We start from the raw sequence: 10,060 nt of genomic DNA, 5'->3' as shown, positions 1-10,060 counted from the left end.
AGGTCACCTGCTATTAACTAGTCAACTAAGTGACGAGCTAACTAGTTGTACTGTCCAACACGCGCCTCGTTTCCATTCCTAGATGTGTCTTGTCAAGCGACGCCATGATCTTGCACTATGCAATGTGAGTTGGGCATCAGCGTGCATACACAAGTACCCTATTGGCTTGCTCGAGCGCCAGAAAGGGAATTGAAATAGAATGCAGAAGGCTTGTACTTGGATCAACTCCTCGATCCTAGCGCCGTCCGACTTGACCCCGTGAAGTAAGGCAACCCCCGAGAGTGAAGGGGGCCTGGACGCTTCACTTAATATCTCTGCTCCACTGTGTCTCCACCAGTGGCATCATGCTGGCTATGTATAATGACTTCTTCCACATATAATATCATGCAACTGACCAAGAGCGAAGATGAAGCAGCCAGGAGATGGAAACAGTTGCGGATGGCGGATCGTCAGAACGGTGTAACCCACACCTTCCCTCACCCTCGCGGTTTCCTTCAGTCATACTTTCTCTGGTTAGCCGATGGATGGAGGGCGGACGACATATCCATATTCCTTTTCTTCCCTTGTCCATCCCTGGTGTGAGTATGCATTACGAGCGCAGTACTTTCTTGTTTTCAGGGTGCAAACACGGAATCAAGGTCGCATCCTTGACCTGTCGCACCTCCGGATGTTCCGCTGCGGTACATCATGGGAAGCCGTTGAACCAGCCAGCTACCTCGCTCCAAGCACACCATGATCGTATTACCTCCTCTTCCTCAACAGTCTCACCCTCGCCCTCCTCGTACACGCTTCATCTTCGCCTCGTTCTCTCCATCTTTCTTCAGCGCACCCCTAAGCCTCGTTTCTTTTGATATCAACTTTACCTTCTTCGTCCTCTCTTTAACCTTTTCACGTGATCCGAAGCTTCCATGAATCACGTGCTCCTATTGGTTAATTCAACCTCTAATGCATTCGAAAGCGGACTAGCGGCCCCGTTCCTCTCCACTTTTCCGCGTTCTTTCCAGTTGGACTCAAAACCTTATTGGCTGCTTGTACCGAGTACCTCGCGCTTGCGGGCGGCGGCTAACTAACCGAAGTACCCAGTACCTTGTCTCCAGTGATCCCCGCCTCCGACCCTTCTTTTCCACTCCTCCACCATCCACCATCCATATACTACTTCCTCCCGCCCCCTCCCCCATTCGGCTACACCCCAGGGCTATCTTCATCCCCATCCCAGTGGTCTGCGCGTCGCTCATATACGCCCCTTATTCTTACCTACCATTGCCCTTCTTTCTTTCTCTACCTCGAGATTGTCGCAAGCTTACAAGTTGGCGGTGGTTTTGCCTGGTTTGCTTCTTTGCTATTCAGAGGCTTAAACTGTCGACAGGAATCTAGTGAGGCCCGTCGTCTGAAAAACAAGTAAGTCGGCTCATACATACACCGTCTCTATATAAAGAATCTCCATCATTGCGAGATCAAGCGTTTTGGCGAGACGTAGCCATGGTAGCCAGAAGTAACCAGCTGCTAACCCTTGTTTCTCAGTTAGGCACTATACCACTCTTTGGATACCGATTCCTCAGCCGTCTATGCTCACCAGCGTACGCCATCACCCATCTCAATTTGAGCTTCATTTTATAATTATAAGCCCAACCGCCTTGTCGATACTTCCACACGCTACAACAACATTGGGTGTCAATCGGGCAGATAATGTAGCTGGCTTGTACTTGGGCCTCGACCTCACACAACGATACATTTAACGGACAAATCCAACTCTTTCTCCCTTCTATCTACAAATAGCATCCATCTACCCACGTACTAAGGAAAGGAGCATTGCTCTTTACTGCTATGGCAGCAGCCATACTTCAGCACCATACGGTGCGACAAACCCCTACTCCACCACCAATGGGAACATCAACAATCAGCCTCACCGCGTCATCAACCCGCAGCCAAACTCCAATTCCTAACAAACACTTGCCTATTTGCCCTACTGGACCCGCCCCAGCCAGCTCCAAGCTCCCTGCTGCCTCCTATTCATCTTCTAGCTCATCTTCAAGCAAACAATTCAGTGTTCAGCACCCAACTGCCTTATACCCAGCAGATAACAGATACCATCAGGTTTACAACCACCCACCGGTATTCTCAATTAATGGCAAACAGTTAGCCACTGCTCTCGACGATCTAGCAACAAGACCCCTTCCTGATCCATCTAAACTGTTCCCATGGCTCCATGGCTTACACCCTGAGAACCAGATTCAACTGTCGTTCTTCGTATCTCGTCGTAGAACTCTACGGCGGATTCCAAAATGCCTTAGATCAATCACAGTGGTGAAGGTTGGTGGTGACTTGACGAAGGCTAAGCTTAAGGGTGCCGTTGCTCCTGACGAAATCCTGGCTGGATCCAGTTTCATCGATGCAGACCCCCCTGAAGGCTTCTCAGTCAGAAATTTTCATATTCAGACAGCAAAACTTGCTGCTATATCAGATATTATCGTATACGGAGATGATGACGTGAGCGAGGAAAGCATCTTGGCTGTTGCGGTTGATATTTCTACTGCGCAGGAAGAATGGATGAGGAGATATGATCCTGGTCAAGAGACCAGACTGTTTAACACGTTTGTAGTTTCCAGTAAGTCCTCGGCCACCCATGTTTTCAAAAGAATTAGCCCAGAGTTCGTCCACAGTAGCTTACCATAGAACAGGTTCCTTTCAAGATATAGAGCACCAGCACCCTGATATAGTAGCCATTAACCAAGATGGGGTCTTGACTGGCCAAGTTATGGACTTTTGTAAGACCTCTCTCTTTTAGACCTAATGATATCCTTCACACTACTAACAGGCGCTCAGTCCTTTGGGAGCGTCTAGAAATGTACAGCATGTCCCAGGCAACTGAGATAACGAAGAATGTCTGGCAAGGACCATCCCCGGATTTGAGTTACGACATGGGTGGGCCACCAACTAGTCATTATGACGTTTTCATTGAAACACACGACGGTGCCAGTATACCCGATACGAGATACTTGGCTAAGATATCGTCAACGCTCCATAAGGGCCCGCATCATATTGAATTTCCATCGTCTGGTAGCATTATGGCATCTTCATGGAGCCAACTCGAAGTTTATGACTTTATTGCTACTTGCAGATGGATATATCAACTTGCCAATCCGCGCAGGAGAAGGTCTCTCTCTGAGAATAAAGACGGTGATATACCAATGAAAGCAGCTACTACTAAACCTTACAAAATCTTTATACACTGTGGGGATGGTTATACTGAAAGCTCTCTTCTTGCCCTGGCATATTTCATGTATGCCGAAGGTGCCCCTGTTCATGAAGCCTGGCTAAGGCTACATTGTGAGAAAAAGAGGAATTTCTTCGCCTATCCATCTGACGTCACATTCCTCTTAGGGATTCAACAAAAGTTGCTAAGTGAGAGCCCGAATCCAAGGGCTCGACAACTAACCCATCGACCTAACCCAAACTGGATGACAAAAATGGATGGCTCTTTGCCCAGCCGAATCTTACCTTACATGTATCTTGGGAACTTAGCTCATGCCACCAACCCGGAGCTACTTTGGTCGTTGGGGATTCGCAGAATACTAAGCGTTGGAGAACCTTTGTCCTGGATGGCCGAGGATGTTGAAAAATGGGGCGCCGAAAATCTGTTGTATATCAATGAAGTGCAGGATAATGGCATTGACCCTTTGACTCAGGAGCTAGAGAGATGCCTTGCATTTATTGGTATGTTTTCCTCTGGTCTACTTCGCATATAATCAGGAGGCCCAACAAACACTAACTTCACGGTGTTAGATGCGGGCAAATTTGAAGGAACGGCGACATTGGTACATTGCCGTGTTGGCGTTTCAAGATCTGCCACTATATGTATCGCTGAGGTCATGAAGACTATGAACCTATCTTTTCCTAGAGCATAGTAAGCTTCGCACAATATATTGAATCCAAAAAAAAAAAAAAAAAAAAATTAACTAACTCGTTTACTTAACTAGCTGTTTTGTTCGGGCACGGAGGCTGAATGTCATTATCCAACCACATCTTCGATTTGTGTAAGTTGAATTTAAAGCCTCTCCGACACTTCTACCGTTTTTTCCCAACAATTCAAGTTGTTTCTTTACTTCTTCTCGTATGCTAACAATAAATCCTTTAGATATGAGCTTCTTAAGTGGGATGAGATCCTTCAGCACAGAAGAGGTAACACATTCAAACGAGATCTGGAATGGCCTACCGTGGCGCGTGAAATCGCTCTTATGAACAAACCGTATTCACGGCAATAACTAAAGACACAGTTCCAATAACCGAGCTACTGACAGATACCATTTTTCTCTCCAGTACCACCATCCCTTCAACCCTTTACTGGCTGGATCAGCATCTTCCTGCTATACTTCACCTCTCTTGTTTCCAGTTGCTGATCCATCTCCCTTTGCTCGTTCGTTCGAGTCCCTTTAATCTTCCTCATTTTACTCTTTATGAAACTCACGGGCAACCCCAGTCATCCTTACTGCCTATGATGCATTTATTACTTTCTGCCTCTACTCTAATTTCTTAACGTCTCTTACGATTCTAATGAGTTATGTTGTACGGAAGCGATGTTAACGGCACGACCTTTCAGTTCCTCTTTCATGTCTTTTCCAATTGATCTCTTTGTTTCATGAATATGAGCGTATCTCTGTCCAGACCTTCAATATGCGTTCTATACTAGCTTCTATTACCGGTAACTATTACATCAATACATACTAAACTCTCAATCGTTCGGCCTGTTCAACTAATTAGTAGTTATGGAAGTCCGTAACATAAATGACAATAACGTCTCTATGGGCGTGCTAGCTTAGGGCGATGGAAGTCATAAATGGAAGTCCATACATTACCTATCCTCTGAGATTTGGCTAACCCTGTAATTATCTAGGATGTCAATATTGAGCTATCGAACCTGTACTACGAGTCAGTTAACCACCTGACTACCTCAAGTAGTGAAGGCTCACGGCAGAATACGGGACACCAACCGGCTCGTATCAGCAATGCGGCCGAAATATCAACTTTCAAGTTCATAACGGTTCTCAGCACGTTGACTCCTCTGCCTTACATTACATTGGGCTGATATTTCCCTTGCACAAGTCGGCCCTGTGGCCCCCCCTCCTTTACTGACAACCTTGCAACATGGCACGCGATTGTTGGTATGTCTTAATCGATATCTGTCAAATAATATGCTGCATAGTCTGCCTGCCGGTTCTTATCCCTGTCTATTACATCTATACCTCAGTCACGTTCAGGAGATACCAGTGGGCCAGGAGGTTCAAGAAGTACCACAAAACGGATGTGCTGCCTCTGCCCTCTCGTCGGCAACGGGTTCTTTCAATTAATACTACCCTTGATAGCCCACGCCAGCAGCAATTCCAGCAGAAGCTTCACGCAAACGAGAGAGAACTCAATCAACCATCCTACTGCCAGACGCAGTCTCGGCTGTTTCAACTTCCTGCAGAGCTGAGGCTTATGATATATAACTATGTTGTTGGAAGTCGGAAGATCCATGTAGTGCATACCAATAGCCGGAAACTGGCTGCATTTCCGTGTACCCATGACTCAGAGACCGTTTCTAGTGACGAAAATGTCTGCAACTGCGTATCTGAAAATGTTGTGCACGCAAATAAACAGACAGGTTGCACTTTCGTTGAGGATATTCTGGCCCCGGTAACCTGCGAGCGTCCAGGTATTGGAATACTCTCCTTACTTCAGTCATGCAGATTAATGTAAGTCTTTCGCATAACCAGTTATGTCTTCCCCAACTCAGCGAGAAACTCACTAACTAATGCACTGCTGCAGCTATACGGAAGCCATAGAGGTGCTATATGCAAGGCGAACATTTAGTTTCGAACAACCCTACACATTTCTTGCTTTTGCCCATTCGATCCTACCACAGCGTTTGAAGGCCATCACCAGCATTGAGATAGCTCCATGGGACTGGAGTGTCTTCTATGACGATGGCCGTTCACAGTTTTATCGGAAAGCGCAGCGATTTTGGCCACGAACCGGAAACGATAAAGAGCCGCTGCCTAACACATGGGAAGTTTCCTGCTATGTTATCGCCAACGAAATGGAAAGCATAAGGGAATTTCGACTTAGGATATACAGTCAAAAAATTCGTTGTCGGAGACGAATATCATATTCTAGCCCACACTCGAATTTGCAAGCAGTGACGGAAGTCGTTTGTCGTCCATTGTATCAAGTGGGAAAACTGGAGAGATTTGAAGTCGAGCTGTGCTGGCCCGTAAAATGGGAAATGCCAGAAAATACACCCTTTGAGATAATCGCCCCTAGTTGTGGGAGGCCTTATGTAGATTATTAGTCTCAACAATAAAGAAGCATTAGTCTCTTTTGGCTACGAAGTCAGTAACATGTGCCCGGTTAACGTAGTTATATTTCATAGCTACTTATAATAAATTAATTTTAGGGTATGTCACGGCCTGCTAGGACATGCGATGCATAAATAAAAGATAGAAAGTTATTACAAAGATACAGGCCTTTAGGTATGATAATTAGAAGGAATGAAAAGACTGGGCAGCCTACACGACGGTACAAGAATCCATCGAGTTAAATAACACCATGACAAGAGCCGAATTAGGTAGAGAATGAGGATAAATTAGAGCAGTGAGAAAAAAGGGTATAGTTGATAAGTGTTCATAATTCATTTTGAGATCATATCATGCTTCGAGCAGGGAGATATGTAAGGCCGTAAAATGGGACAGTATAGGTAGTGACGGTATCATCGATATAGGAGGCAGAAAGCGAGTTCTCTTTCTGGAGAGATGTAGTAGATGGGATTGGAGAATAGAGGCACGAGGGAGGATGTTTAAAGGCAATAAGGACACTAGCAGCGTTCAAAAACTCGATAAAGTCCTTTCAGGTCTGCTACTTCGATCACACCCCGAACAAGGTCGTTAGTAGCAACTAACCGTGAGCGTATAGCGGGGAACAAGGTATGTTCAAGCATCCATGACAACTGCTCTCGTCGACGAGTAACTGATTCATCTTCCGATTCAGCTTCGTCATGACTGGAGGACTGATCTGCCTGTGGGCTTTCAGTGGCAGAGACGCCATTTTCTCTTGAGATGTCAGAAACTATAGAGTGCGGGCTACTTTCTCGAGCACCGGGGCCAGGCTGCCTCCCACATCCCCCTTGCGGGGTACTAGATGAATATGGAGTTGGTAGTTGCTCTGGTGTATAAAAGGCCGCAAGTTCCGTCAAGAATGTGCGGAAACAGGCTTCTTCGCCACTCCAGTCCACATATGGGCCTAAACGGAGAAGAAACCGCGGTAGTTTTACAAGAGATGGCATGTACCCTTTCAAAAGCAGAGGTATCGATAATAAGCATCCATCCTCGGATATGGAAAGCGAGAAATATTCCTTTAGCATTTCCCTTCGGTCGATTAAATGCTTGGCCACAGTGGCTGCAACAGAAGTAAAATCGACAACTATGCCTTCGTCTATGCTGCGGCTGGCATCTGACGCTACTGAAGCCGCATCTCCATCTGGTGGATTGTTGCGGTAGTATTCGTCACGCTCCACCTCAACAGCTAGGGAAAGCAGATCCACAAGCTTCGGAGATGACTCGAGATTGATCGATCCAAAGTTCCCGAAGTTTGTAAGTCCGAGTTGGTAGAAGAACTCATTGCACACCATTCCATAATCCACTAGGTATAGCTTGACGCCGGACTGTATTGCGGCAACCCGACGTCGCTCGTCCACGAGGCCGACGTAGGTATTCGAAGAAAATATTTCGGTGAGATTATTGTGCATGGAGGACCGAACAGCTGCACGCAGGTTTTTAACGGAGGTAAGGCGAATGTTAACTGGTTCCCGGTTAACTTTTTGATAAGCGAGGCCTTGGTTGCCGCTGGGTTTGTCTCCATGGACCGTCTCCGAACCTGCAGGAGGAAGCATGGATGTTATCTTCCGCAATTTCGCATCTGTCCGGACAAGATTATTTTCGTAAGGCCGTTTCGTTCCAGCAACCGTTCGAAGAGCTAATCTTTCACCCTCTGCCCCTGAAGAAGCGTCTCCGGCTAACGTAGCTGGTTCTGGTGGGCGAATTCCGGGGAGAAGTGTTTGTGTCATGAACGTACGGCTTGAGTCTACCGCAGCAAGCTTGGTCCTTATGGCGCTGCAGATGGATTCTATGATCTCATCTTCATTTAAGAAGTTGACTTCTCGCTTTGTGGGATGGACGTTCACGTCAAGGCGTTGGGGTTCAATTTCAAGATCAAGGTAGACAAATGGATGTCCACCCTTTGGAAGAAAAGTCGAATAAGTTTGCTCCACGGCTCGTTTGATGGCGGTAGACTCGACAGCACGGTGGTTAATGAAGATAAGGAGAGTGGTCTTTTTAGCATGGTAGTTGGCGTTGGTAACCCATGCTGAAGCACGGCACCCCCACCGCTTGCCATCCACCTCGAGGGAGACCAGCTCGTTAGCCACAGCACCACCGTGTAGTTGTCTTATCCGGTCGAGTATCGAGGAGTTTATCGAAGTTGACAAGCTGACGCCAGCTTCGCCGTGCTTCTTGCAGGAAAACGCAGTTCCACTGCAGTGTACAGCATAACGGCCAACGATGTCAAGGATCTTTGCATACTCTTCACTTGCCGACCTGAATGCACGACGCCTGGTTGGAATGTTATAGAACAAATCTTCTACCTAAACACCGAGTTAGCATATGCATATATATGGAGAGCGAGAATATAATAGATGGGTTTTCGAGGGCGGTACTAACGGTGATCTGGGTGCCTTTGCGTCCGGCAATGGGCTTGGGGGAGGCATTCTGCCCTGGTTTTGCGGGTACAAGCTTTCCATCACTGTAATGAGCTCTCCAGGCACAGCTTGATCCGGCCGTCTTCGTTGTCACTGTCAAATGGGCAACATGGCTGATGCTTGCCAGGGCCTCGCCACGGAACCCGTACGTAGCGATGGAGGAGAGGTCTTCGAAGGCCTGTAGTTTTGACGTCGTGAATCTCTCGCACAGAATTGAAAGGTCATCGTGCTAGGAATGCAAGTCAGTTTGTCTGATACAAGAATACAAGCAAAGTTTTCTTGGTACTAACGTCGATTCCATGACCATTATCGGTGATCTGGAGGAGTTTCAGGCCCCCTTCCCTAACCAGGATCTCGACGGAAGTTGAGCCAGCGTCCACCGAGTTCTCAATCAGCTCCTTCAATGCGTGCATAGGAGCCACTATGATCTCCCCAGCCGCAATCTTGTTGATAACATCCGGATCCAGCGCCTTCTGACCGTCAGTAAGGTCTGCTCTCTCTCTCTCTCTCTCGACTCGAGACTGTATCACGTGACTCACCTGGATCTTCCTGGGCCTCGCAGAAGCAGCAGAAGCAGCAGAAGCAGCAGCAGCAGAAGCGCCGGAAGCACCAGCTGGGGACGAGCTGGCGTTTGCCGTGTCTGCGCCTGCGTCTGCGCCTGGCGCCGGCCGCTTGAGGCCCCGCGGGCCCTGGGACGTCGAGTCAAGGTCCATCCTGTCGCCGTCCATTATCTGTGCAGTCGGGGCGTCGCAGTCTGTTCCCCAGAAGTTGGCGCGACGGGAACGCTGGCGATATATATGAAGTTGGACGAAAGGGCCCGTCAGCCTGGCTAGGGGCGGGCGGGAAGTTGGGCTGGTCGAGGTCTAGGCTTGCACCACGTTCCCCATAGCCAGCGTAAGCAGAACCAGGCGGCAGAGAGTAAAATAAAAACGTAAAAAAAAAAAGAAAGAAAGAAAGAAAGAAAAGAAAAAGAAAAAGAGCTGCTGCTGCTGCACCCGGCACCGATGAAGCGCAAGAGGGCGCGCGCAAAAAAGGCTGGGGCAGATCGAGGGGCAAGGCCGAGCACCCAGGCCTGGATCCGTCGCTCCCGTCGATGTCGATGCTGTGATATGCAGGCGGCAGGGCTCCCAGGAAAAGAAAAGCCGAGCCTCGCTGGGAACCTGTCACTTTTCCTGCTTCTCGTCGTCGCCTTTTGGCTGCAGCTTCTTCTCCTACATCTGCATCTTCTGCGTCTTCTTCTGCCTCGTCTTTTCGTCTTTTCAACTCTTTTCA

The 10,060-nt window shown here is 47.8% G+C and overlaps 2 protein-coding genes across 2 annotated transcripts; one reads left to right on the top strand and one right to left on the bottom strand.

Annotated features, from left to right (window-relative positions):
* Nucleotides 1–1,776: 1,776 nt before the first annotated feature.
* Nucleotides 1,777–3,746, top strand: TRV_01744 (uncharacterized protein; the record flags this gene model as incomplete). Its single annotated transcript, XM_003024063.1, has 2 exons — nt 1,777–2,591; nt 2,786–3,746. Coding segments are annotated over 2 exons (1,776 nt in total), but the record flags the coding sequence as incomplete, so codon positions are not given.
* Nucleotides 3,747–6,678: 2,932 nt separating this feature from the next.
* TRV_01743 (DNA mismatch repair protein, putative) lies at nt 6,679–9,516 on the bottom strand (the record flags this gene model as incomplete). Its single annotated transcript, XM_003024062.1, has 4 exons — nt 6,679–6,850; nt 6,936–8,627; nt 8,683–9,017; nt 9,079–9,516. The coding sequence occupies 4 exons, from the start codon at nt 9,514–9,516 to the stop codon at nt 6,679–6,681; spliced, it is 2,637 nt and encodes an 878-aa protein (XP_003024108.1).
* Nucleotides 9,517–10,060: the final 544 nt, after the last annotated feature.

Source organism: Trichophyton verrucosum (genome assembly GCF_000151505.1).
Source record: "Trichophyton verrucosum HKI 0517 chromosome Unknown contig00132_1.f1.exp, whole genome shotgun sequence".
Lineage (NCBI taxonomy): Eukaryota > Fungi > Ascomycota > Eurotiomycetes > Onygenales > Arthrodermataceae > Trichophyton > Trichophyton verrucosum.
Note: the sequence above shows the minus strand (reverse complement) of the source record. Positions and strands in the feature narration are given on the sequence as shown.